Source organism: Rhinolophus sinicus, linkage group LG10 (assembly GCF_036562045.2).
Source record: "Rhinolophus sinicus isolate RSC01 linkage group LG10, ASM3656204v1, whole genome shotgun sequence".
Lineage (NCBI taxonomy): Eukaryota > Metazoa > Chordata > Mammalia > Chiroptera > Rhinolophidae > Rhinolophus > Rhinolophus sinicus.
In genome coordinates, this window is record NC_133759.1 from 74,591,770 (window position 1) to 74,619,735 (window position 27,966).

General features: G+C 36.2%; 1 protein-coding gene across 4 annotated transcripts; it reads left to right on the plus strand.

The window, feature by feature from the left end:
* On the plus strand, nt 1-26,415 carry LYRM7 (LYR motif containing 7). Of its 4 annotated transcripts, none has more exons than XM_019756094.2 (5): nt 887-1,043; nt 5,541-5,613; nt 7,156-7,223; nt 11,116-11,197; nt 23,082-25,892. In XM_019756094.2, exons 1-5 carry the CDS (start codon nt 1,026-1,028, stop codon nt 23,150-23,152), a joined length of 312 nt encoding a protein of 103 aa, XP_019611653.1. In that variant the 5' UTR covers nt 887-1,025; the 3' UTR covers nt 23,153-25,892. The 4 variants fall into 4 exon arrangements, with proteins under 4 accessions (XP_074169565.1, XP_019611654.2, XP_019611653.1 ...); XM_019756093.2 differs by having other exon boundaries at nt 888-1,043; nt 7,153-7,223; nt 23,082-26,415; XM_074313464.1 differs by lacking the exons at nt 11,116-11,197; nt 23,082-25,892 and adding an exon at nt 7,406-11,109 and having other exon boundaries at nt 1-1,043.
* Nucleotides 26,416-27,966: the final 1,551 nt, after the last annotated feature.

Here is a 27,966-nt window from a genome sequence, read left to right on the forward strand (position 1 = left end):
TTGATTGCTTGATTGTTAAACACTCTTCTGCAAATCTAATGAATTTTAATAAAAAAAGCAAAATCAACTATTATCCTGCTATTCTCATAACTTGCAATGTTCTTTAAAATGACATAAATCACAGAAGGAAAAGGGTCTTGGAGATCCATTGGTCCAAATCTCATTCCTAATAAACAGTCAATTTTACCTAAAAGTTAACCTGAAAGGCTGTGGGAGAAGGGAAGGCAAACAACAGTTATGTAATGGGTACAAGGTTGAGATTTTTCTTGAGGCTTGCAAGGTCGTAAGTTAAAATGTACTTAAATGTTTTATGATTGTTTATGATCGTGATGCTGCTAATAAACTATCCATTTCTCACTTCTTGACCAGCAAAACCAAGGAATAGGTCAAGCTGCGCACCCAGGATGTGCAGAGCGTAAGACTAGGCTTTGAAGTTAGGAATAAGGATTTGTATCCCAGACTTCCATTTGCTAGCCCTGTGGTATTAAGCAGGTAACTCAACCTCACCTTCTGGGAAAATCAGCGTTTGAATCAATCAACGTCCGCTGTAGTTAGGACTTGGTTCTTATTTATGCACGTTTGCAAGGAGACAATCGCAATTGAGAAATGTTAAAATAAGGGTTCTTTAGTAAATAAGCCCAACCCCCAAACAGGAGGTAATGAAAGGCTGTAGATGCCAAAGCTATCCGTTAAACGTCAATCCACTCTGCCACAAGAGGTTGCCTCAGAAAGGACCGGAAGTGACTTTGCCCCTAACCAACATGGCGTCGATGTGATTTCCGCTCTCCTCTCCAGTAATTGGGCGCCTCCGCTTCTCGAGGTTTTACCGGAAGGCTCCGCTTCAAGCAGCTCCCTAGTGTCTCCGCGGAAGGCGGGGCTACGAAGGAGCTATTGCGTGATGATTGGTTGCGGCGCGTGGGGAACGTGGACACGGGAGTTGGACTGCGCACGCCAAGCAGTGATTGGTTGCCGAGAGGTGAAGGGACTCGACCGCTAGAGAGGTATCCACCGCGGTGAGGAGAGCCATGGGTCAGGCGGCCAAGGTGACAGGGCCTGGGGAGGGGTTGGGGGCGATGCGGCCGGGGAGGTAAGAGCGCGGCCTGGCGAAGGTTGTTTGGACGCTCTGTAGGGGGGGTTCAGGCCCTCCACGGAGAATATGGCTGTTGCCCCTGAGGAACCGGGTGATCAACCCAAAAGGACTGTCGAGGGTTTGTGCATGCGGAGGAGGGATGGAGGCACCATTGGTTCCTGCTGCTTTGTCAACCGGGATACCGAGTGTGTTCCGTGATGCAAGCCCGCGACTTGAGTTCTGTCCGCGTCTCATCTCCCCGCCTAGTATTTGAGCGACCCATTTGTCATCCTTGGGAAGTGTACGAGACGCCAAGGGCAGTCCTGCGCTCCACCCGGCCGATGAGGTGGAAGGTGTAGTCAGGTAACCAGAAGGAACACAGAAGTCTAGGGACTAAGGAAACCGAGTCCCGGCAAACTCAAATTGCCAAAGTGACACTCAGCGACACAGAGCAAAGACCTGAGTGCTCCGAATGAGCTTGGGAAGCGATAGCCCTGCCGGAGTCACATCCCTGAGAATCTGATGTCAGATTCATTTATCGTCAGATTGATGCACGTTACTGGCTGGTGCACACCTCTCAGCGAACGGCCATCCCTAACGTTAACTACCATCAGCATGGCCAGTTGGGACCTATCCCTGTCACTGGATGAAACATAGGCTTGGAAAGGGAGAGATGGCCAGCTGCCATATAGTGAGGAAAAGCAGTGGTTACAGTTGGTCAATAATAGGGAGCCACCAAAGACCGCCTCATGTACCACTGAACTTGGTGTTCTCAGTACATTTTAACATATGTCACAGCACCGATAGAAACAGGGTTTCTAAAGGGTTATTCATTCAAAACATTTATTTAATGGCCATAATAGCTGTTAGTAATACCTAATAAATGAGGAAGAGAAGACAATCTGTGACTTCCTTTTAGCTTTTCAATAAAAGTGTATTAACTCCAAGGTCAAATTAGCTCTAATAGCTCCAAGGCAGCAATGATGACCTCATTTTAACTTGATTTCATCTGCAAAGACCCTATTTCCAAATAAAGTCACTTTTACAGGTACTGGAGATTAGGACTTCGACATGTCTCAGGCAGACACAATTCAAGCCATAACAATGTGACTGTACCACATTTTATTTACCCACCCATGAGTTGATGGACATATGGGTTGTCTCTACTTTTTGACAATGACTGTTATGAATAATACCACTATGGACATTCATGTATAAGTTTTTGTGTGAATACATGTTTTCATTTTCCTTGGGTATGTACCTAGTCATGGAATTGCTCAGTCTTATGATAACTCTATGCTTAACTTTTAAGCAACTGCCAAACTATTTTCCAAAGCAGCTGCACCATTTTACATTCCCACTAACAATGTATAAGTTCCAATATTTCCACATCCTTGCCAACATTTGTTAGTGACTATCTTTTTGACTCTAGCCGTCTTACTGGAGTGAAGTAGTATTACTGAGATTTAAATTTGTATTTCGCAAATGGCAAATTACGTTGAGCTTCTATCCATGGCCTTAATAGCTATTTGTCTATCTTCTTCGGGGAAATTTTTTTATTGTTGAATTGTAACAGTTTTTTATATGTTCTAGATAACTAGCCCCTTATCAGATATATGATTTGCAAATATTTTCTCCCACCTGTGCAATGTCTTTTCTCTTTTTTGATAGCGTCCTTTCCGTTTCTCTTTTTGAAATAAAATTTTTCATTTTTATAAAGGTGATAAATGTGTAAAGTTTAAGAAATAGTGTTGCACAGAAACCAGTAGGTGTCTCCTTCTACATACTCATAATTCCTGCTACCCAGAGATAAGAGCTTTTAATCATTTTAGCTATTTCTTCTGATATTTACCTCCATGTTTAAACTGCTATTTACTTATTTTCTCTTTGGAGATTTTATTTGTTGACTTTTAACTATGGAGGTTGAGGACTAAGCTTCCCCTTATACTTTATTCCTCTAAATATACAAGTTTTGGTGAATCAGTTTTTATCTCTGATATTATTTGACTATATAAAGCTCACCTGCAGCTGAGCCCTCTAATATAAATATATGATTACGTTGCCTTTATGTTCTAATTCTTAGTTTTTCTTGACATTAATAACTGCCTTGTTTTTATAATTGGTTAGTTTCCCTACATATCTATTTCCAAACTCTGAACAAAACTGAAGTCTACCAGTTTTATTTTTTACCTAGTAAGATCTTTTCAGAAGCAGTTCAGCCTTTTCTTAGAGTTCAGACTGGTTTCTTGGCTAGTTGCAGAAATGCTGACCTATATTTGTCCTTTACCGTTATCTCTGCCTCTCCTGTGATGGATCACCCATCTTCCTCGTTCCTGTGCTTTTTTCTTTTGTGGTTCGTCCTTGTTTTTATGGAGCACATTCTTCTGTAGCATTCCAAGAAAGGGTATATGGCATATGAGAGACTTTGCATTTCTGAAAATGTCTATTTGCCCTTGTAGTTAGGTGATAGCTTGGCTATGTATGGTGTCCTACATTTTTTCCCCAGAACTTTAAGATAATTACTCGGTCATAAAAGAGTGAAATCTTACCATTCGCAACAACAGGTGGACCTAGAAAGTAATATGTTAAGTGAAATAAATCAGAGAAAGACAAATACCATCTGATTTCACTTATGTGTGCAATCTAAAAAACAAAATAAATGAACAAATAAGACAGAAACAGACTCAGATACAAAGAACCAACTTATGGTTGCCATGTTTGGAGGAAGGCTGGGTGAAAAAGGTAAAGGGATTAAGAAGTACAAATTGGCAGTTATGGAATACTCACAGGGATGTAAAGTACAGATAGAGAATATAGTCAATAATATTGTAGTAACTGTATGGTGTCAGGTGGGTACTAGATTTATGGGGGGATCACTTTGTAAGTTACATAAATGTCTAAACACTGTTCTGCACACCTGAAGCTAATATACTGAATGTCAACTGTAATTGAAAAATAAAAAATAATTTCTTAAAAACTTGAAGATATTATACCATTGTCTTCTCACAATGATGTTATTTAGAAGTCAGGTGCCGTTCTGATTTTTCTATCCTGTATGTATGTGAACTGTTTTTCTCTCTAACATTTCTTTTTATGAGCATTGTGCTGAACTGACGTCATGATGTGCTGTGGTATGGATTTTGTGTTGGGCACTTGGTGGCGCCCTTTCAATCTAGTAACTGCCTGAAATTTTCTTGTTTTAGTCCCCTTTCAATTTCTGTTTTCTCTGTTCTCACTTGTTGGAGAACTTGTTAATTTAACTGTTGGGCCATCTAGACTACTCCTTAATTTTCTTATCTTTTCTCTCCTCAATTTCTATCTCTGAAGTTTTATTCTACTTTGTGGGCAATTTTTCTCAACTTAATCTTTGCTGTCACTCATTTGAGATCCAAGAGCTTTTGGGTGTTTTCTGAATGCTCCTTTTAAAATTTAACTTCTTTTTGTTGTTATTCCGTTTCAATAACTTGTGTTTCTGAGGAGTTCATTGTAGTTGTTTGTTTTGTTTTATTTTTATTTTGTGCTCCTTGTTTCTGTTTTGGTGTCTGCCTTTGATGTTATAGGTTTTCTAAAATATATAAAATACTTAAAACTGTCCCTAGCACACAGGATATACTCGATAAATATTAGATGATATTATCTGGTGAATGGACTGGAGGAAAGGAGGGAATGGTTGTAGAGTGAAAAATCTTTGTAAGTATCTGAGCAAGAGATAGTTTTGGGGTATGGAGAACATACAAAGGACTAGACATCCTAAAGTTTCCATATGAGGAGTAAGGTAGATTTAAAGAATGACTTAGAGATTTCTGGCTTGAGAAATTCAGTGCCTTCCATAATTGAAACTAAGAAGACAGGAGAAAGAGCGATATTGGGGGGAATAATATTCAGTAGCTTTGTGTACTTCAGAAGGTGAGGTGGCCTCAGCCTATCCCTAATGCTTCTTCACAATCTCTTACCAAAATGCCAGGCTCTTTTCTCTTTGTTTTTTTTTAGCACAGTCTTAGAATATTCAAAATCTCCGTATTCTACTTATATTTTGAGAAATCACAATTAAAATTGCCTAAATTACCTGAAGCATCTTCCTTCTGGGCTCTCTGGAGATGTAATAAATTCATGAATTTGTGTATGTGTGTATGACTTTCAGAGCAAATGAAGGGCTCAATATGTTAAGCAAAATGGTAACAAAATATACTAGACTGATAAAGTCGTTTACCTTAACAGGGGGACTTTTAACTTTTAACCATCCTTATATTGTTTCAGTTAAAAAAACTTTGTATTGTTTTTAAGTAAAGCTATTTTTTTTAATTTAAAGATAAATAAACTGGGTAAAGTTATTTTTGGCAAACCCAGGTTTTTATCAGCTATTTTGAGAAATAAGTCTAAAAAACAACAAAAAATACACTGTTTAACACTTATAATTATGTAAAATGTGAATTTTTTTCTTTTGAGGTCTGAATTCTGATTTTCTTGATAGGTTTTGCAGCTCTTTAAAACATTGCACAGGACCAGACAACAAGTTTTTAAAAATGATGCCAGAGCATTAGAAGGTAAGTTACTTTTTGCCCTTTTAGAGGAAGTCCATTCTTCAGATGGCTGCTACTGTTTCCGAGGGACCCTGTATAATAAAGACTCATTTCAGGGAATGATCTTCACTTCTCTTCCCTAATGTGGGTATGTTTTATAGAGATTAGTTTATGTTACAGTTCTTTGAGGAGTATATACTTAAATGTTAAAAAGATCAAGTTTTTATAAGAATCAGGAAAAAAAGATCAGAATTTCAATGTGCTTCACTGCTTACCTTATGTTCAATCTATTAAACTCGTTTCTCTATTATATAATCAAATTTTCACACTCTGTAGGACAAGATACTACCATATTGTTAATGCCTTGTGCCATTCTAGAAGTGACAGCAGCTATGAAAGAGAATCAGTCCCAAACAATTCCCAATTCAGTATTTCACTGTTTTAGGTAGTGTCTGTTATCTGGCTGTTAGAGCTCTAAAGCTTCAGTTCTGTGTTGGTCGTGTTCAGTGCCAATCCTAATACATTTCTAAACCTTTAAGGGGCACCTATTTAGTGTTCCCACTGTCTCTAGGAATTCAAGTTTTTGTAATTCACTGAAAATAATTTCTTGACTGTTAAAGTATATGCCTCATATTGTATGTACTTTATACAAATTCTTCATTTAATTTTTATAACAGCCCTGTGAGTTAGTTACGGTAATAATTTCTATTTTTTTTCAGATGAGAAACTGACAAAATGTGAAAGGATTTGCCCCCACATTATGCTTAGTAAGAGGTAGAGCTGGGATTCAGCCTAAGCAGTCTGGCTCCAAAGCCCAAACTCTTAACTACCTTACATATTGAAATGTATAAAGCATAGAAGGGAAGGTTTTATGGCTATTTTCCATCAAAATAACAGTTTTGTTGCTTTAAATGTTTTTTTAAGTGAAATAAGTATAAGAGTAGCTAACACTGAATATTTCCTAAGCACTTTACATGGATTATTCCATTAAATGTTCACAGCAACACAATAAGGCAGTTTGTCAATTAAACTAAACTATGCAGTTGTAGTGATGCCAAAGTCTCAGTGGTGTATGTGAACAAAAGGTTTATTTATCACTCACTCTGCATGTCAGCCAAGGCACTCGGGCTTCTATATCTTTATTTTAGTGTGTGTGTGTGTGTGTGTGTGTGTATAAACATGCTTGTATGTACTGAGTTTTGCCATCTAAAAAATAGCATTTTAGTTTAAATCTTTAGATTTATAGAAACAAAGCATTACATTGGACTTATTAGAACCTAATAGCTAAAGGTACACAAATGAAGTTGAAAGTAAAAAGCATGAAACAAAAGAATTAGAGTCCTAAAGATTTATATTTGGTTTAATTACAAATTTGCCAGCCTGTTAAAAGCTCTCCAAGAGACTTCTTTAATAAATTTCTTATTTTTATATTTTGTTTTACATGAGAAAAAACTATTTCCTCTACTAGAGAAGTAGTCATGCATAATAAATAATATGTAAATTATTGGGACAGGAATTATAAATTAGAAAAGCAAATAACCATATATATTTTCCTTTCTCTAGCAGCCAGAATAAAGATAAATGAAGAATTCAAAAGTAATAAAAGTGAAACTTCTCCAAAGAAAATAGAACAGGTACAGTAATTGAGTTTTTCAATTACAATAAAACTCTTGTAAATTTTCTTAACAATGAGGAAATGACGAAAATAGACAGGTTATGTACAACTATAAATCCTGATAGTTAAAGCCATCATAACTATAGACAACTTTCACTGGTTTGGTGTGGCTCACCTCTGGGTCATCTGCCCAACCCCAAGACAGCAAGTTGCCTGGTGAAAGAACATGAATACAGCCATGGTCAAAGCCAAGAGAAGCTGAACCAATCCAGACACCCACAGAAATGCTATCGTCACCCAAGGCAAGTGACTGAAACTAAGGAGAATGAGTGTTGTAGTAACTCACAACTGCAGAGGGAACTTCTACTCAACTAGACAGATTTTTTTCTTTGATTCCTATCTTCGCAGTGGAAGTTACTAGCCAGTTTGTATACTATTCTTGATTTGCCTTCTGTATTTGCATTTTAGTCACCTGCTGTAGTTGAAGAGGGTCTACTGACACAAGTCTGTGAGCGCCTAGCACTCCCAGTCCATGTTCATTGAAAAAAATGCACAGTGATTTGTTTCCCATATAAAATCATGCAGCTTATGTACATTGTCTCCATCTTGAGTGGTTCTGTATCTAACATTGTAGAAATGTAGGGAAAGGACCCATAGGAAGAAAATGAAAAATGGAATATCATTTGCGTGGGTAGTTATGACTCCAAGAATTGGTTTGGTAAAGAGGAAGATACATATTAGAGAATTTGTTTATAAAAATGCATTTATATTTAGAAAAATGCTGTTTTTGAAATAGTAAATATCTTTTATAATCAAGTTAATGAGACAAAATGAGATAGCCTAAGTATTTCTGTCCCTATAATATAAAGAAAAAAAGAACAATTTCACTTAAGCATATGATGGGACAAGCAGGGACTACGTAATTGTTATTCATGCAGAAGTTAAGATAATGTTATAATCAACTAATGACTTGAATCGAAGTTAAAAGTTACATACAGAAGTTTGTACTGTTTGCTGTTCAGTAGACTGTTTAATAATAACAATTTGGTAATTATTTTTAAACTTTGAAATCATGATTTAAAATTTTTAAAGTTGTTGTCTGTCTATATGAACTAAACTGGGAAAATGAACACTCTCCCCCAAATTCATTTTACGTTAGAGCACTAATTTAACATTAAGCAATCTGGAAATTAGGTATTTGTTATATACAATATGTGTTTTATACTTTCTGTAACTCTGCATATATTGAATATTTAATAGCTTTTAGACAGTTACATTGTCAAGTATTAGAGGGTTCATTAGTCTTGGCACCAAAGGGAAGCTTCAGTATCCTCTGGACCAGCAGGTCTCAGACTATTTGGTCTCAAGACCCCTTTACCATCTTAAAAATTTAGGACCCTAAAAAGTGCTTTTTATGTTTTATACCTGTCTGTATTTACCATATTAGAATTTAGAACTGAGAAAATTTTAAAATATGTTTTGATTAAATGCTCTAAAAATAATAAGCCAATTACATATTAACAAATAACATTGTTTATGAAAAATAACTATTTTCAAAATAATTTAGTGAAATGAGTGTCATGTTTTACATTTTTGCACATCTCTTTAATGTTTGGCTTACTAAAAGTCAACTAAATTCTCATCTGCTTCTTCATTCAACCTGGTGTGATGTGTTTTTCAGGCTGAAGGATATGAAGAAAATTTAGCCTCACACAGATAAGTAGTTGGAAAAGTGTAGGAGTATATGATAGCCTTTTCAAACAGTTGTGAATAGCCTTTGATACTTTACATCAAGTGGTAAATTTCCTTAAAGGTTAGTTGCATTGTGGAACGCTATTACCTGTTAGACCAATGGAGATATATATCCATTTTTGTTTTTGTTTTTGGCTCCAGGATGCATACACACCATCTCTTGCTCATTCCCTCTGATCTCCCCTACTCCCTTGTTCCTCATCTAGCCTTGTTCCCAGCCTTAGACCTAGGACTCCACCCAGTTTATGCACCTCCAGCGGGTGAGGAGGCCCATTTTTTTTCCTATGTCTACTCTGCTCTGCCCCTTCTCAGGTCTTTCATGATGTGAAGCTTTGTTCTTCCTTCTCCATGTCCGTTAATGGCAGTTCCCTCCTTTTGATGTTCACACCGAAAACCTTGGTGCTCTCTTTCTTGATTGCTTTCCTTCTCGCACACTTAGATCCAATCTGGCAGTAAATACTATCGGCTTAGCCTCAAAATACAGAGGGTGCCAAAAATTTGTATACACATTTTAAGCAAGGGAAAAACTGTATTAAAATTGTAGTAATATATACCAATAACAAAAGATGAATACAAGTCACGTTTGACTTCTGCAGTTACAAGAGGTGCTCAAAGTGGTTACCATCAGCGTCCAGACACTTCTGATTACGGCGAACTACTGCTTGACCAATGTTGACCAAAGTGTCCACTTGTATATATTTTTTTGGTACCCCTGGTGTTTCCACATCTTATCCTCCCCATCATTATCTCCTGGTTCAAGCCCTCATCATCTCTCACTGAATTGTTACAACAGCCTTCTAGTGGACCTTCTGCTTTTGCTCTAGCTTCCTACAGCCTATTCTCAATACTTTTAAAGGCAGGGTAAGCCTTTTAAAATAAGGCATATTCTATCAGTCTCCTACTCACAAGCACCATGACCCCTCATCCCATTCGGAGCAGTATCTGAAGTCCCTACCTCCATGACCTCTAAGACTTTATCATCTGACGCCTGTGAACTCCCTGCTTCAACTCACCACACCCTGCACACTCTTCCCGTCTCAGATCCTTCTTTGGGGGTGCTGGGATTTACCAAGGACTTTCCTGTCTTAGGACATCTGTGCTGTTGCTTCTTCCTAGGACATTCTTCTCCCACATGCCCTCAAGTCTACATTTAGTGGACCAATAGATTTTAATCTATCTTTCCCTTTGAACGGATGTTTTACCCATGCATTATTTTGTAACATGCACTGATGGTTTGGAAAATACAGGTTCACTAAGCAATGCTTAGCTTCCAAATGTTGATGTGGTTCAATATGTAACATTTTAAAATTACATCTATTAACATCAATATCCATATCATTAGAAAAACCAGTACAAAAAAAGTATTGGGAAGCTGTCAAGCTCATGGTGGTAGATATGTTCTCCAGAATTCTAATTTTTGCTTGAAAGCTTGAATTTTAACATTGTCAGCAAAAACTGTCAGTTGTTTTCTTGAAGTAATCAACTCACTTCACTCATTTTCAAGAAAAAAGTCTGCCAAATACCCAAGTCTAAATAATCATTGTTTGTCTGTCAGTGGTTCATTAAAAAATGACATTTCATAGAAAAAGCTCTACGACTTCTGCTCAGCACTCCAACAGTGCAGAAGGCTCTAATATTATGAAAATTATTTTGACTTCATGGGTCCCTATAAAGGGTCTCAAGGTCCCTCAGGAGCTTTGAGAATTGCTATTCCAATCCAGTTCTTCATTTTGCATTTGACGAGGTTTCAAACTCCGTAGATTATTAACCCAAGGCCATAGACTTAAGGACATAGCCAGAGTTGGAGTCCAAGTGTTCTACTCCTAATCCAATACTCTGTAGTGTTCAGAACATCCAACTCTATAAAAGAAAGGTTCAATCTCCCCAAAAAGCTGTGCATTTTATACACATTGTAGTATATGTACAACAAAAAATACTCTAAATCTGTTTTGGAACAAAATGTGGAATGGATGGGTGAAAGTTAAAAGTGCACCTATGTCTGAACTTTCTATGAATTTGGAATGTTTACAAAAACTTAAAGGCAGTATTACCTAAAAGGAAATTTTAGTAAACCTATAGTTTTTAAAAACAATCCATTCATGGGAACCAATGAAAAAACACCTGAAGGATTTATTCTATTTGTTTGGTTTTCTTCACAGCTAATAAAAATAGGCTCCGATGTTGAATTGTTACTCAGAACATCTGTTATACAAGGTATTCACACAGACCACAATACATTGAGTAAGTAAAATTGAAGAACAATGTTTTCTGATAGCAGTGTGGTTTAAAATATTGAATATTTGCAGTGCTTTTAATATTGATTAGTAAAACAGCTTAATTTTGCTAATGTTATATATATTGTATACATTTATGAGGATACCATTTAAAAATGCTGAATTATGAAACTTTGTTTTACCAGATTTTTTTCTTTTTCTTTTACATTTTTTTCTTTTTAATTGTAACTGATGGTTATATTACAAAACTACAGTTATAAAGACAGTATGATTTTTTATCATATTTATTTTGGGTTCTTAATATTTCTAGTATCATTTATTACCTACCTAGACTAAGTCTGTTTCTTTACCTTTTATTCTATGATTAATTTAAATTCAGAAGAATTGGGATTATAGGAAATGGAAATACAGTAGGGGATCCTCCATTCTACCTCTAGACTCCTGGTGGGGCTTCAGCAGAATCTCCTTTCACATTATATTTTGTTTTTATTCCTTAAAATTTCTTTGGGGATGATAACAACAACAACAACAACAACAGATGACATTAAAAATTTTTGAAAGGCTTTTTTTCTTTAAACTATTGAAGTGTAACAGAAACAGAAAAGTGCCCAGTTTATAAGTACATAGCCCAGTGAGTTTTCATATTCATAGTGACATACTCACTTAACCAACATCCACATCAAGCTACGTAATATTGCCAGGATCCCCAAAGCCCCCTTCTGCCCTGTGTCCCTCCCAGTCACCCCCTTCCCCGCAAGGATCACCACTGTCCTGAATTTTAACACTATTGAGTTTTAACTCAATAAAGTGTTTGAACTGCATATAAATGGAATTATATAGAATTGCTATTTTGTCTGCTTCTTTCTCTGAACATTATGTATTTGTGAGATCCATCTATTTTTTTGTGTAGCAACATTTCTATGAAGATTGTTTGACTATACCACAATTTATCCCTTCTGTTGTTCGTTTGGGTTGTTCCTAATTTTGGACTGTAATGAATAATGAGGCTGTGAACATTCTTCTGTGTGCCTTTGTTTTAAAAAAAATACATGTGTGTGCGCGTGCGCACACACATACATATGTAATGTATTTTCTTCAGTGTATGTGTATCTAGCTGTGAATTTCCGGGTCATAGGGATTATGTGTTTATGCAGCTTTAGTAGATACTGCTAACCAGTTTTCCAGAGTGGTTAGATTAATGTACACTCCAGCAGCGGTGTCTGAGCTCCAGTTGCTGTACATCCTCACCAGCATTTGGTACTGTGCGTCTCTTAAATTTTAGTCTCTCTGGTGCTTGTATAACGGCATCACATTGTGATTTTAATTCGCATTTCTCTGGTAATTGATGAAGTACTAGCACCTTTTCAGTTGTTTTATGGTCAGATTTTTATGATGCGGCTGGTCAAATCTTTTGCCCATTTTTCTAAGTGGTTATCTGCCTTTTCATTATTGATTTGAGGGAATTCTTTATATATTCTGAACACAGATGTTTTGTTGGATAAATGTATTATAAGAATCTTCTACTCTCTGGCTTGCTTTTTTGTTTTGGCAATGTTGTCTTTTGATGAGAAGTTCTTAATTTTAATGCAGTCCAGTTTATCCTTTTTTTCCTTTATGGCTAGTATAGTAAGTCCTTAACGTCACCAGTAGGTTCTGCGACTTTAAGTGAAGCAACATATAAGTGACTTTAACATATAAGCAACACTTTTACCACAGGCTAATTGATATAAACAAGAGTTAAGTTCCTACGTATCTCATCCAAGTTACAACAAAACAAGGATGAACAAAACAGCATTATTTGAGGACCTGCTATCCTTTTAAATCCTGTTTAAGAAATCTTAAAGCAAGTTCATGAAGAGATGCTTTCTTCCGAAAGCTTTATTGTTTGGTCTTTTCCATTTGGTTGTTTATATCAACTAGAGTTGATTTTTATATGTGGTATGAGATAACGGTCATAATTTACTTTTTACATGAGAATATTCGATTGAGCCAGCATTTATTGAAAAGACTTCTCTCTCCCTACTATACTTCAGGGTCACCTTTGTCTTAATATCAAATAACTGTATATGTGTGCATCTGTTTCTGGACTTTATAATCTCTTCAATTAGTTTGTTTTTCTGTCCCTGCATCATAAACCACAATGTCTTGATTACTACAGTCTTGTAATAAATCGTGATATCTAGTAGTATAAGTGTACTTTTAAAGTTACTTTTAGTTCATGAGAATTTATCAGAAATTATTAGATCTGAGTTACATTTATAAGGGCAATAAACATAGTCAATCCTAAATTGAAAATTTGTAGTCATTAACTTTAATCTTAATGATGATCGTTAGAGTTTCTGTGTAGCACAGCCAACATTTTATACAGGTAATCACAAGTAAATATTTGTATTATATTATAAAAAATTTAGGTATTTCAAATAACTAAATTTGATATCTGCATTTCAAATGCCTGGTTTTAGAAATGACAGTATTGATTTAAATTTCTTTTTATCTTTTGGTTTTATGTATAATTTTTCCACAGGATTGAAAAATTTTACTCTTTCCTGACTATATTTGTATATAATGCTATATTGCCTTAATAATGGCCTTATTTTTTCTATTAAGATGTAAATGGGTCTCTTTTTCCTACTTTATGCCCATGGGTCCAAGATATAACAAATTTGATCCTTTAATTTGTGATTTTAAAAGGTACTTTAAGCATAATTCCTACATATACTTTAGCAGTGTCTATACTGACATATAGAAATGAGAATTAAAATTCTCCTTCTTGGCTACCAAATAGAGTTGTGATTGTGGGTTTCTAAAAAATACTACATAATGTCCCAACATGAAAAATAATCGAAAATGAAATTCCATCTGCAAAAGTAATCACCTTGTATGCATGAATTCTAAATCCATCTCTTTTTTCCTTCTCTTCCAAATAATAATTTACAGTGGAAATTAAATATTGACTCAAGAACTTTTTTTATCCAAAGTTTCTTATTTTTTCTTTTAAAAATAATCGCTTCCCTTATCCTTGCAGATAATTTCAACATTATTTATTATAGAGACAATAATTTCATCATTTGGGAAAAACTTATTTTTTAAAATCTTTAAAAAATATTAGGGAAACTATTTTTCTTTCTAAATATTCCCTACTTTTCTGTATTTTTTTGGTATGATCTCAGGTGCATGACTTTGGGTTAATCATAATTTTTTATTCATACCATTCTTTTCATCGGTACAGCCTAATCTTCCTGGGTAGTCTATAGAAAAATAATAACTATGACTTAGAAAAATACTGAAATTAACTCATTGTTGTTCTATACTTGTTTTCTCATTGATTATTGACATTTGCTTAAGCCCTCTTTCTAATATGGAAATGGCCAGGTGGTTTTAGTGTTGCCCTTTATCCAACATATCTTCTATGGATAGTAACCAAGTTTATGAATAAAGATGGTACCAGGAAAACTCAGGACTTCTGGTGGCTATATGTTACTAGTACTTAGTTTTCGAATAGCATTATCTATATTTTTTACTTCCCTGCTGGCATGTATGTAAGACAGACAAAATAGGGACATATTTCTGGAATGTGTGATACGTTTTAAAAAATGAAAGCTCTAGAAAGCTATTCTTTATTTCAGTTGTGTTTTTAAACTTCTATCCTTTGGTTTTTATACCTGTCTTTGCCTGAAGCTCTCTTACGGTTTGTATTCTAAGAAAAGTTAATGTGGTTCAGCAAACATTATTGAATGCCTATTGTGCTAGACAGTGAGAATACAACATTGGACCGGACAGATCTGGTTTCTGTCCTTATGGAATTTAGAGTACCGTGTAGAAGATGGACAATTAAATGTTCTGTCACAGTGCTTTGGGTGCCGTGAGAGAGGCAGAGGTGTTGTTGAGGCATAAGGCAGACCTCTAAATCCAAAACTTGGTAGGTCAGGAACAGGTTCTCAGAAGAAAACAGTTTTGTGTTCAAGCTCTTTAATTGCAGCTTACTTATATTTGTGTGCTTGATATATTTAGAGATGTCTTCTGTAACTGCAGAGTTAACTAGTTGAATGGCCTATAAATTATTTATATCCTAAATGTCTCTTTGATCACCATACTTTTATAAACCATGCCATTGATAGATTTTTTTTTCAGATTGAGATATAATTGACATATAACATTGTATTAGTTTTAGGTGTACAACACAATGATTTTATATATGTATATATGGCAAAATGATTACCACAGTAAGTTTTTAGTTAATATCCATGACCATACTAAGTTACTTTTTTTTTCTTGTGATGAAAACTTTTAATATTTACTCTCTTAGCATCTTTCTAATATGTAATACAGTGTTGTTAACTGTAGTCACCATGCTGTACATTACATCCCCACGACTTTTTTATCTTATAACTGGAAGTTTATACCTTTTGCCCACCCCCGTCCATTTCACCCACCCACCTCCATCCCCTGTTTCTGACAACCACCAATCTGGTCTCTGGATCTATGGGTTCAGTTTTTTATTGGTTTGTTTTTTAGATTCTACATATAAGTGAGATAATATTGTATTTGTATTACTTATTTCACTTAGCATAGTGTACTCAAAGTCCATCTATGTTGTCACAATGGCAGATTTTCTTTTGTGGCTGAAATATATATATATATATATATATATATATATATATATATATATATATATATACACTCGTACACACACACCATCTTCATTCATTCGTCATGGACACTTACTTTGTTTCTGTGTGTTGGCTATTATAAGTAAAGATGCTACAGTGAACTTAGGGGTGCAGATATCTTTTCAAGATAGTGGTTTCGTTTTCTTTGGATAAATATTCAGAAGAGAAATTGCTGGATCATATGGTAGTTCTATTTTTAATTTTTTGAGTAACCTCCATACTGTTTTCCAAAATGGTTGCACCAATTTATATTCCCACCAATGGTACACAAGGATTCTTTTTTCTCCATATCTTTGCCAATATTTGCTGCCTCTTTTTGATGATGGGCATTCTGACAGGTATGAGGTGATATCTCATTATAGTTTTGATTTGCATTTCCCTGATGATTAGTGATGCTGAGCACCTTTTCATGTTGTACCTGTTGGCCATCTGTATGTCTCCCTTGGAAAAATGTCTATTCAGATCCTCTGCCCGTTTTTTTTTTTTAAATTGGGGAAGGGGAACAGGACTTTATTGGGGAACAGTGTATACTTCCAGGACTTTTTTCCAAATCAAGTTGTTGTCCTTTCAGTCTTAGTTGTGGAGGGTGCAGCTCAGCTCCAGGTCCAGTTGCCCGTTGCTAGTTGCAGGGGGCACAGCCCACCATTCCCTGTGGGAGTCGAACCGGCAACCTTTGTGGTTGAGAGGACACGCTCCAACCAACTGAGCCATCTGGGAGCTCAGCAGCAGCTCAGTTCAAGGTTCCATGTTCAATTTTAGTTGCAGGGGGCGCTGCCCACCATCCCTTGCGGGACTCGAGGAATTGAACTGGCAGCCTTGTGGTTGAGAGCCCACTGGCCCGTGTGGGAATCGAACCAGCAGCCTTTGGAGTTAGGAGCATGGAGCTCTAACCGCCTGAGCCACCGGGCCGGCCCCTCTGCCCATTTTTTAATAGGATCGTTTGGTTATTCTTTTGGTGTCTTTGCTGTTGAGTTGTATGAATTCTTTATAGATTTCTGATATTAGCCCCATTAGATAAATGATTTGCAAATATTTTCTCCCATTCCACATGTTGCCTTTTCATTTTGTTGATAATTTCCTTTGCTGTATAGAGGCGTTTTAGTTTGATGTAGTCCCAGTTGTTTGTTTTTTTGTTGCCTTTGCTTTTGATGTCAAATCCAAAAAATCATCGCCAAGACTGACATCAGGGAGCTTACTGCCTATATTTTCTTCTAGGAATTTTATGTTTTCAGGTCTTTTGTTCAAATCTTTAATCCATTTTTAGTTAATTTTTGTATGTGGTGTAAGATAGGGGTCTATTTTCATTTTTCTGCATGTGGCTGTCCAGTTTTTCCAACATTATTTATTGAAGAGACTGTCTTTTTTCCCCACTGTATATTCTTGGCTCCTTTGTCATAAATTAATTGACCATATGTATGTGGGCTTGTTGCTAGGCCCTGTGTTCTCTATTCCTTTGATCTATGTGTCTGTTTTTATGCCAGTATCATATTGTTTGGATTACTAGAGCTTTGTAGTGTAGTATAAAAGGAGGAAGTGTGATGACTCCAGCTTTGTTCTTCTTTCTCCAGATTGCTGTGGCTATTCGGGGTCTTTTGTGCTTCCATGCAAATTTTAAGATTATTTGTTCTATTTCTGAAAAAAATGCCATTGAAATTTTGGTAAGGATTGCCGTGAATCTGTAGATTGCTTTGGGTAGTATGGGCATTTTAACAATATTAATTCTTCCAATCCATGAGCACAGAATATCTTTCTATTTATTTGTCTCTTCTTCAGTTTCTTTCATCAATGTCTTACAGTTGTCAGTGTGCTAATTAAATTTATTCCTAGATATGTTATTCTCTTTGATGTAGTTATAAATGGGATTGTTGTCTTAATTTTTCTAGTTGGTTGTTGTAGAAACAGTTGATTTTTATATATTGATATTTTTATCCTGCAACCGAATTTATTCTAGCAGTTTTTTGGTGGAGTCTTTAGGGCTTTCTGTGTATAATGTAATGTCATCAAATAGAGACAGTTTTACTACTTTTGTTCTGCTTTGGATGTCTTCTATTTTTTTTTCTTGACTAATTGCCCTGGCTAGGACTTCCAACACTATGTTGAATAGAAGTGGTGAGAGTGGGCATCTTGTCTTGTTTTTTATCTTAAAGGAAAACTCAGTTTCTCACCCTTTGTATAATGTTAGCTGTGGGCTTCTCATCTATGGCCTATATGATGTGGTACGTTCCCCATTTTTTATAATAGCCACTTTGTTGAGCTTTTATCCTGAATGGATTTGAATTTTATCAGATGTTTTTCTGCATCTATTGAGTTGATCCTATGATTTTTATGCTTAATTTTGTTTATATATTGTATCACATTGATTGATTTGTAGATGTTGAAACATTCTTGCATCCCTGGAATAAATCTCACTTGATCCTGGTGTATGATTCTTTTAATATATCGTTGAATTTGGTTTACTAATATTTTGTTGACGATTTTTGCATCTATGTTCATCAGGAATATTGACCTGTAATTTTCTTTTTTGGTAGTGTACCTGTCTGGTTTTGGTATCAGGGTTATGCTGGCCTCATAAAATGAATTTGAAAGTGTTTCGTGCTTTTCTATTTTTATTTATTTGTGGTTTTTTTTATCTTAACTTAATTTTTGATTTGGGGCTATAATTGAGTTTAAGGATTTTCATTTTAAGAAATTACTTTTTAAAAATACATTTAATATTGCCATAGTAGATAAAGTTTCTCAGGGCCTAAAGTGTGGGAAATAAACCATGATCTTAGTGTAGTTCCTTGCCAAGATCTGGCAACTTCAATAAACTAATGTTGTTATGGTACTTTGATATCTATTACATAGAGCAAAGTCAGGGGTTTTGTAATCTATAAAACAAAATTACAGTGAAAATAGTATCCTACATGTAAATATACTTATAACATGTTTGGCCTAATTAAAATGTTAGCAATTAATGAATACAGGAAAATTCAATTGTAGGGTGCCTATGATTCCAAAGATTACCTAATAATAAGGTGAGTTATGTGAAGGGAGGGAGTAGTGAAATTTGGCAGGTTTTCTGGTTATGTCCTTGTTTTGTTTCAGGAATGTTTTCTAAATCCCCAAAAGAGAATCTAGAAAATTCAGTTCCTCAGTTTCCTGTGCAGCTGGGCACAGACATTTGATGTGGGCGTAGCACACTCATCCATATCCAGAAATGAGCTTGGCACACAGTCTCTTTGCTGGCAGGAACAGCGTCAGTAGTTGAAAGTTAAGTTACCGATCCAGAGTGGCATTTGAGTGGTGGCAGGAACTGATGTAGTAAGGAGCATTTGAAGTGTAGCACCTTGTGCTCCATGGGGGTAGGAAGGGTGGCAGTTTCTTCTAGTGCCCATAAGCAACAGTTGTCATCATCAGGCCAGTTCTGTGGCATGGCTTTGAACATTGTTCCTGGAAGCTTAGCTGTAAGCCTGCCTAATTTTTAAGCCCTCGAAACAATTCCGTGAGTTAGACCAGTAACCTGTTTTAAAAAATGCCTATTCTGCCTAATGAGTCAGTCAGCTTCTGTTGCTTGTAACTAAGAACAGGAGTTGTTACCAGGAGTGAGGTACTGAAAATTACACAACCTAAAATGCAAATTTAGTTGAATTGAAGGCAGGGATGAGGGGATAGGTGTGATTATCATGGACCTGACCATTACAGGCTTTAAGCTGATGATCTTGTTCTATAGTGGGGAAATGGAAGGTCAGTGCCTCCTCCTGTTTCATGGCACACAGACCAAGTACCAGCTGAGACTGTAGTAATAGGGGAAATAATCAGAATATCAATGTGTGCTGGTTATTTCTTCCTTTTTCAGCGAAATATTGAAAAAGAGGATGAATGCAGGCTAAGCTAGTCAGTAGGCAAAGCAAAGATGGAAGGAAATACCGCTTTGCTAGCAGCACTCTTTCCACATTCTGAAGTCTAATTGAGTGAGAGTCCTATAATTTAGAACTTTGCAGGGTTGAAAATCCCACTTGCTCCTTGCTATCCACTAAAACTAAAGCCTGTGCAAGAAAGGGGCTTCTGAGCTCTAACATGAAATAAGATCAGTGTCCTAAGCCTTCTCGTTTGCCAAACAAAGATCAGATATTGGATGCATTTACTCACTTTAAGTATCCATTAAGCTAAAGTTTAGGGGATTCAGCAGAACATAGAGGCCATTACCAAAGGATGAAAATCTTCATGCTTAAAAATTGTGTCAGCATGTTTGCCTTTGGTTACTTGTACATGGAAATGACTGGGGAGGAAAAAACAGATTCAAAGCTTATAAAGTTTTTGAATGAATTGTATTGCTAAGAAACTTGGCTATGTCCAACTCTTAAGGCCATCCTTAGGCCCCTGAACTCCGTCTCAATAGGAAGTGGACTATGAAAGCTTCAGAGCCTCAAAGAAGGGCTTCTTCCCCAATATCCCCACCTCCAGACAAGCAGGATCCCCCAGAGGACAGAACCGGGAGCCTTGAAGAGCAGTGGACAGAGAGAGTCTTTGGGTCTCAGAAACCAGGATTAGGTGTTGCCAGATTGGCTGACTAGGAAATTTATTGTTTTGCCAAAAGCAAGGAGACCTTGCTCTTCCTGTCCACTGGGATTTAGGATTTGCTGTAGAGTAGTGACTGCCATGTTTTTTATTGCTGGATCCTGTTTATTGTGTACTGTGGCCTAATAGGTATCTACCATGTGAGCCACCACTGGACGTAATGGAAAGGCTAGTACATCCGACAGAGAGCCTTGATTTGAATCTGGGTGAGACCTTAGGGGTCAGGTAGTAAATGCACATATTCTGTAAATGGGAAGAAGGGGGCATATTCATGTTGTGTAGCTAAAAGGGCGGGCTGCTTGTTGCTTCTCCAGTATCCATTCTTTCTTATGAACTGAAAAGCTGTGTTCAGGGTGCAGTGTGTCACCCCACACACACACCCCAAATAAAGTGATTTCTCAGATCTCGTGACACCTTTCTGGTCAATGTAAGCAGCTGTCTATTGGATGTTGTTTCCAAGAAGGCTATTGTTTTCCTGTTTAAAAGGTATAGGCCAAGCTAGCACTCTCCTTTTGCCCTTTTTCCTTCTCTCTTCCTGCCTGGGGTGCAGATGTGTTGTGACAGCAGCAGTGAAGACTAAAACCACACATGAAGGGTGACAGAACAGGAGAAAAAGAGCCTGGGTCTTTAATGGTACTAAGGATCTTCAGTAACCCGGGATTGCCTTAACCTGCATTTCTTGATATATGAGAAAATTAAATCTCCTACTCATTTAAACCACTGTTTGGTGGAATTTGGGTTAATCTATTTGTCTTTCTCAAGTAGATTGTGACGTCAATGAAGCTGAAGAGAGATACATTTTTTTATTGAGGCAAAATTGACGTATAACATACTAGTTTCATATCTACAATATAATGATTCAATGCTTGTATATATTATGAATTGCTCACCACAATAAGTCTAGTTAATATCTGTCCCCATACATAGTTACAACATTGTTTTTTTCTTGTGATGAGGACTTTTAAGATCTATTCTCTTAGCCACTTTCAAATGCACAATACAATATTATGAACTATAGTCACCATGATCTACTGAAGAGACTGTTGCATTCATCTCTATATCTTCACTTCTTGGTATAATGTCCAGCATAAAATAGACACACACGTTTGATAAACGGCACAATTTACTGCCTTTGTAATAAGTTAAAACCTCAACTATAATCTGGGGTAGGCTCCAAAGATTTGATAAAAGCAGGTGAGATATAAACAATGGTTAGATAATACTTATTTAACTGGTTTTCATTTCAGTAAACCAGATTTACCAACTGGCTCATAACAGCATTATTTTTAGTCAGATCATGGAAGGAGAATTTCCATTTTCTTTCTGAATTGAATTTGCTTTATGATATCTTTTAAAAAAATTTTTTTAATGACTCAAATTTACAGAAAAGATATAAGAAAAGTTGAAGGATATGGCAATTTCCTTTATCCAGATTCCATAAACGCTAACATTTTACCACATTTACTTTATCATCCTCTCATTTTTTTCTAAACTTTCTGAGAGTAAATTGCAGACATAATGCCTCTTTTCCCCCAAATGAGTATTTTTAAGAATCATGACAGCCCACTTGAGTTTAGATCTGGAGAAATACTTTAGGGTGTATTTCTTAAAAATACTCTAGTGTGTGTTTCCTAAATTTACAAGGATATTCTCTTATGTAACCACAATATAATTATCAAAATTAGGATATTACCATTGATATAATTCTATTATTCAAATTTTTCCATTTGTCCTGACAATGTCCTTTTATAACCTCAGAAAAAAGAATTTCCCTCTGGTCTAGGAGCCAACTGAAGATCACACAAATGGCGTTTAGTCATTATGTTTTCTTAGTCTTTCTTAACTTGGAGCAGTTCTTGAGTCCTTTTTCATCTTTCAGGGCCATGATGTTTTTGAAGATTATAGGCAAGTTATTTCATAGAATGCTGAATACCGTGGTGTGAGCATTTTTTGATCTTGACAGTTCACCTGGATTCAGCTTTTGTGGAGAAAAACAAAGGAGAAATCATGCACCTCCTCAAAATTTTGTATCCTAAGAGTTTACTTCAATTGACTTTGGCAAGATGCCTTAATTAGGAATCAACATTTATTTTTGTTGTTTAACTATGTTTCTCAATGGGGCACTATTGGTGTTTTGAACAGGATAGTTAGTTCTTCACTGCATCAGACTGTCCCACAAGGCCCTGGCTTCCGCCCACTGAAGTCCAGTAGCATTGTTCAGTTGGTGTGACCACCCAAAACACCCCCAGTGGAGAACCACTGTTATGTAAAATTTGGTATCTTTAAATTGGGATAGCAGTCTTGGTTTTTGTATAGTAGGTAGTATAAAAACATTTTCTTATTGATGGTTTTAATTATCAGTAATTTATAATCAGATGGCTAATAATGTGTTTTAGTCTAATTCTGTTCAGTTATTTAGTTATATTTAATAAATAAATGATAAAGGGTTAAGTTGGTCATACATGTTTTTATATATGAAATAAGAATCCTGCAATCCCCATTTAAAATCAAGGACTCCACCTTATGAGTGAACTGAAATAAAATATCCCTGGAAGATTTACCTTAAAACTCCATATTTTACTGTTATAAATTTTAGGGGGAAATGAGCATTTGTATTGAATTTTAGACTTAATGATTCTCTCTTTTTTTTTTTTCTTTCAGAATTGGTCCCTAGGAAAGACCTTCTTATAGAAAATGTGCCATATTGTGATGCTCCAACTCAGAAACAGTGAATTTTCTAGGATAAAATCAAGTCTTTGTAATTTTTTATCTTAAAATATATAACTGGTGAAAGTCCTGGAAATGCAGATGTTTTTCTCTGAACTGGCATATTGAAAATGAGTGAATTAAAGTATTGTTTTATAATTAAATTTCACGTTGAAAGGACATTGCTGAAAACTACAGACCATAGTTAAGTATTTCTAAAGAACATAAGATATTTCATTTTCATTGACAATCAAACTTTATAAAATGAAATAAATGCTTAGAGTGGTATATCATATTCACTTCTCTTTGACCTTGATGGATATTTTGGTCTTACCATAACTACTGTATTTTGCTGTGTATAATGCACACTTTTTTGCCCAAATTTGTGAGGGAAAAATAAGGATGCACATTATACATGGGTAGTACTAAATCCGTATCTATATCAATGTTTTTAATTCTTTTATTTATGCTTCTGAGTTAAAAGTGTAACTCTAGAAATCAATAACGATATCCGTATCCAAAATAATCGGTTTTGTTGAACTTGGAACGAAAGCAATTTCGGCCAACGATTCAATGAAATGAAACAAAGAGCAATGTATTGTTGTCCACAGAGTAAGTGATTCTGACTTGATCAGATAGGTGATGCCAACTTTATTACCAAAGGGCGACATTTTTCTTCAGACACTTTAGGCAGGAGCTAGCAATCTAGCTGATATTTTTACGAAAATTATTGGAAAATGTCAAAACGATTTTCATACACTGCAAGCTTTAAGCTAACAGTTATTAAATTTGCGAAAGAGCATGGCAACAGAGCCGCCGAGAGACACTTTGGACCTCCTCCCACAGAGAGTGTCATCAGATTGTGGAGGCAACAGGAAGAAAAGCTTCTTCAGATGCCAAGACAGAAGAAGGCAATGCGAGGGAAACCTCCAAAGTGGCCGGAGGTGGAGCAGGAGGTGAAGACCTGGATTCTGGAGCAGCGTCAAACTGGGATCTCTGTTTCGACCAAGATGATACAAGAAGAGGGTAAGAGGATTGCACGAGAAAAAAACATTGACGATTTCTCAGGGACACCTAAATGGTGCTTCAACTTTATGAAGAGAGAAGGTTTGAGCTTGAGGACACGAATGAAACTTTCCCCAAAACTTCCGGCAGCCTATGAGAATCAAGTTTTGGAATTTCATTCTTATGTTATCAATCTTCGAAAGACTTACAATTTTGAGCTGTCCCAAATTGCCAGTATGGATGAGGTCCCACTCACATTTGATGTGCCATCCAACAGAACTGTGAGCGTCAAAGGAGTAAATACTATGGCTGTTAAAACTAGTGGACATGAGAAAACACATTTCACTGTTGTTCTAGCCTGTTGTGCAGATGGGACAAAGCTACCACCTATGATCATCTTCAAAAGAAAAACATTTCTGAAAGAAAAGATTCCAAGTGGAGTTATCGTTCACATGCATGAAAAAGGATGGATGAATGAAGAAGGCATGAAAATCTGGTTTAACAAAGTCTGGTCACGAAGGCCTGGAGGATTACTTAAAAAAACAGCTTTGCTTGTTTTCGATCACTTCAAAGCCCATGTTACACAAAGTGTAAAAGCAATCGCAGCAGACTTGAAAACCCAACTTGCTGTGGTACCTGGTGGGCTAGCCAGCCAACTGCAACCTCTTGATGTGTCAGTAAACAAGCCCTTTAAGGCCTTAATGAAGAAAGAGTGGATGTCATGGATGCAGTCAGTTGGTAATGATTTAACACCTACAGGCAGAATCAAGAAAGCGTCCATCACCCAGGTTTGTGATTGGATCCTAAGATCTTGGAACGGTGTCAAGAAGGAAGTGGTTGTGAAATCGTTTAAAAAATGTGGCATCAGCAGTGCAATGGATGGAAGTGAGGACGATGAAATTTACCAGGATGAGGAAAGTGACTCTTTAGAAGACACTGGTAATGTAAAAATTAAAGAAGACAATACTTCTGATATTGACAGTGAGGAAGAGTTCTTGGCCTTCTATGACACATAAATACCGTAAATTTGTTACTGGTACATAAAATTTCTTGTACCTTGTATCTGTTTTTGTATTTTGTAATTATTTGTTACATAAAATTTCTTGTACCATAATGTGTTAAAAAATAAATGCTAAAATTCCTTTATAAGACAAAAAACAAATACCTAAATATAAACAAATAAAAATTTGAATTAAAAAATTTAAAAAAAAGATTTTTTCCCCCTGAAAGTTTGGGTCAAAAACCAGGGTGTGCATTATACACAGCAAAATACGGTACTTGAGAATACAGTGTTTTGACAAGTTGGAGGGTTTTCCTCCCATGTGAAATGAAACTATTAGATTAAAATTATTAGATTAAATTAATGTTTAGTGCCCAAAACATTAAATTGGTCAAAATATCACAGAGTATGCCAACTCTCCATAGAAGGTGGCCTTTGTTTTCTAAAGCACTGAAATTACTGTAGCTAACAAATAATAGTTTCTTTTTAGAGATAGAGAGTATCTCTGTGTGCCTATAAAGACATTTTTAAATCAGTCTTCTGAAGATAGATGAATAAAATATCAAAATCACCTAAGATCACTGTGTAATAAAGAATCCTAGTTTTTTTTAAAGAAGTAGTGGCCCATAGTCAAACTGTATAATCTAACCTTGGTAGAATTAGCTGTACTTAGACCACAGCTAAACTTCTTTGTAAAAATGTAATCTATGACTGCATCCTCCTCATTTTCATCAATAAAACTTAAATAACTTTTGTTCCTCCGCATGTCCCATCCCTGACGAGACTGGCAGTATTATATAACACCTTGGCATTCTACCATCTAATGGTAGGAACTGTAAAATTACATTTAATATTCTTCTTGTTTCTCTTTTATCTGTGTATCTTTATCATTCTGTTTTTCTCAGTGAAGAGTGTGTTTTCTCCTATTCAGTGATGACACAGGGTTTTTAATTTTTATAAGATTCTCAATGCAATCTTTGTGTGTTGGCAAAACATATTGGTATGTCTATACAGGATATAAAGTTTCACACTTAAAAACAATTTAATTTTAGGAGATCAACACATTATCAAAATTATTTACACATAGTACACTTAATATTAAACCAGAGATTACCCTTAATGTCTCCTAATACTTTTGAGGAGATTAGTTAGTAGTATGTGAAATGGATTATACATGTCAAAAGAGTTTCAACGTAATTTTTCACCTCCCATGTATATTTCTTATGTATATGGAAACTATATCTACATAAAAATTAAAATATAAACACGTATTCTGGGTACTAATCCTGTGTTGGATATCTGTGATGCAAGTGTCTTCTTCTAATACATGACTCATCTTTCAACTCTGTTATGTTAAACCTGTAGTATGGGAGTTTTAGTATATCCATATTTTAAAATCTTTTCCTTTATTGATTTTGCTTTTTTATCTTTTTAAGAAATTCTTTTCTACTCCAAAGTCATAAAGATGTTCTAACACATTTTCTTCTGAACAGTGAAGTTTTGCTTTTTATGTTGGGGCCTTTATGACATCTAGAATTTATTTTTGTTTATGATATAAGGGAGGGATCTAATTTTATCTTTTTTTTAAATGGGAAAACAATTGGCCTCAGCATTATTTATTGAATAGCCCATCCTTTCCCTGATTACATGTAAAGTGATTCTGATCATACCCCAAGTTACTATACAGCTGACTCTTGAACAACACAGGTTCTAACTCTGTAGATCCAGTTACACATGACTTTTTCAAAAAATTCCTGTACTGTTTTTGGCCCAAAGTTGGGAGTATGTGGATGTGGAGAGCAACAGCATACATTGACCTGTGCCATTGTATGTAGGGGACTTGAGCATCCAGGTTTTGGTATCCACTGGGGAGGTCCTACAACCAATACCCTTTGGATTTTGAGGAACACCTTAATTTTGGGGTGAGTCAAAAGTTATACACAGATTTTTGTGTGAAGGGTTGGCACCCTTGTAGCTATTCAAGGACTTTGCTTCTACAGTTATCCCTCTCCTCTGCCAAATATTTTTCCCCCTCTCTCCACTAGATTGTTTTCAATAGCATTTAACATTCTGAAATATTTCCCATCTTAAAAAACGGCTTCTTGAAACCACCATCTCCCTCCGCCCTCCAGCTGCAGCACCATTTCTCTGCTCTTCTTTCTTCTAAGAGGTTTCTGTACTTAGTGCCTCCACTCCCCATTCTCTCATGTACAGACCCCAATCAAGATTTAACCCAAACCACTCCACTGAAAACCTTCTCGTCTCAGTTACTAGTGACCTCCACTTGGTAAGTCCAGAGGTCAAGTCTCAGTTCTTGTTTTATTCATCCTTGCAGTAGCTGTTGGCATAAATGATTGTTCCCTTTCTTTCGAACGGAGACCTAGGCACTCGTTTATTGTAACCCTACGTAAGTAGGATGCAGCCATGAACCAAAGTAACCAAAATGTGTGCCTCATCTTCTGTTGGTCATTTTAGACCCATTTTCAGTCCTCTGGACCCTGCTCTCAGCCTTCTCTGGAAAGACTGGCCTGTGCAAACCAGTTTATATGCCTCCTGTACTGTGACTTTTAGTCAGTTCAGCCAGTGGGGACACTGGCCAGACAGCAAAAGAAGGGAGAAGAGTGAAAGCAGGTGTTTATTTTCCTGGCTCTATCCCTGAGAGGTCACATCAGGCTGGCAGTGTCCCTCAAATTTTCTCTCAAGGTAACCTCTATACAGTTCTTTCTTTCCAGTTTGGGAAGAGCTTTTCTCTCCTCCTCAGGTTGAGGTAGCAACAGCTTGTTTGCTACTATCCATGTGAGTCCCCCTACACCCACAGTTTTTAAATAGTCCCTT

Coding starts and splice junctions, on each gene's coding strand:
- LYRM7 (XM_019756095.2), top strand. Junction 5,614..7,152: donor TGATGCCAGAGCATTAGAAG/GTAAGTTACTTT, acceptor TCCTTTCTCTAG/CAGCCAGAATAAAGATAAAT. Junction 7,224..7,405: donor CTCCAAAGAAAATAGAACAG/GTACAGTAATTG, acceptor CCCAACCCCAAG/ACAGCAAGTTGCCTGGTGAA.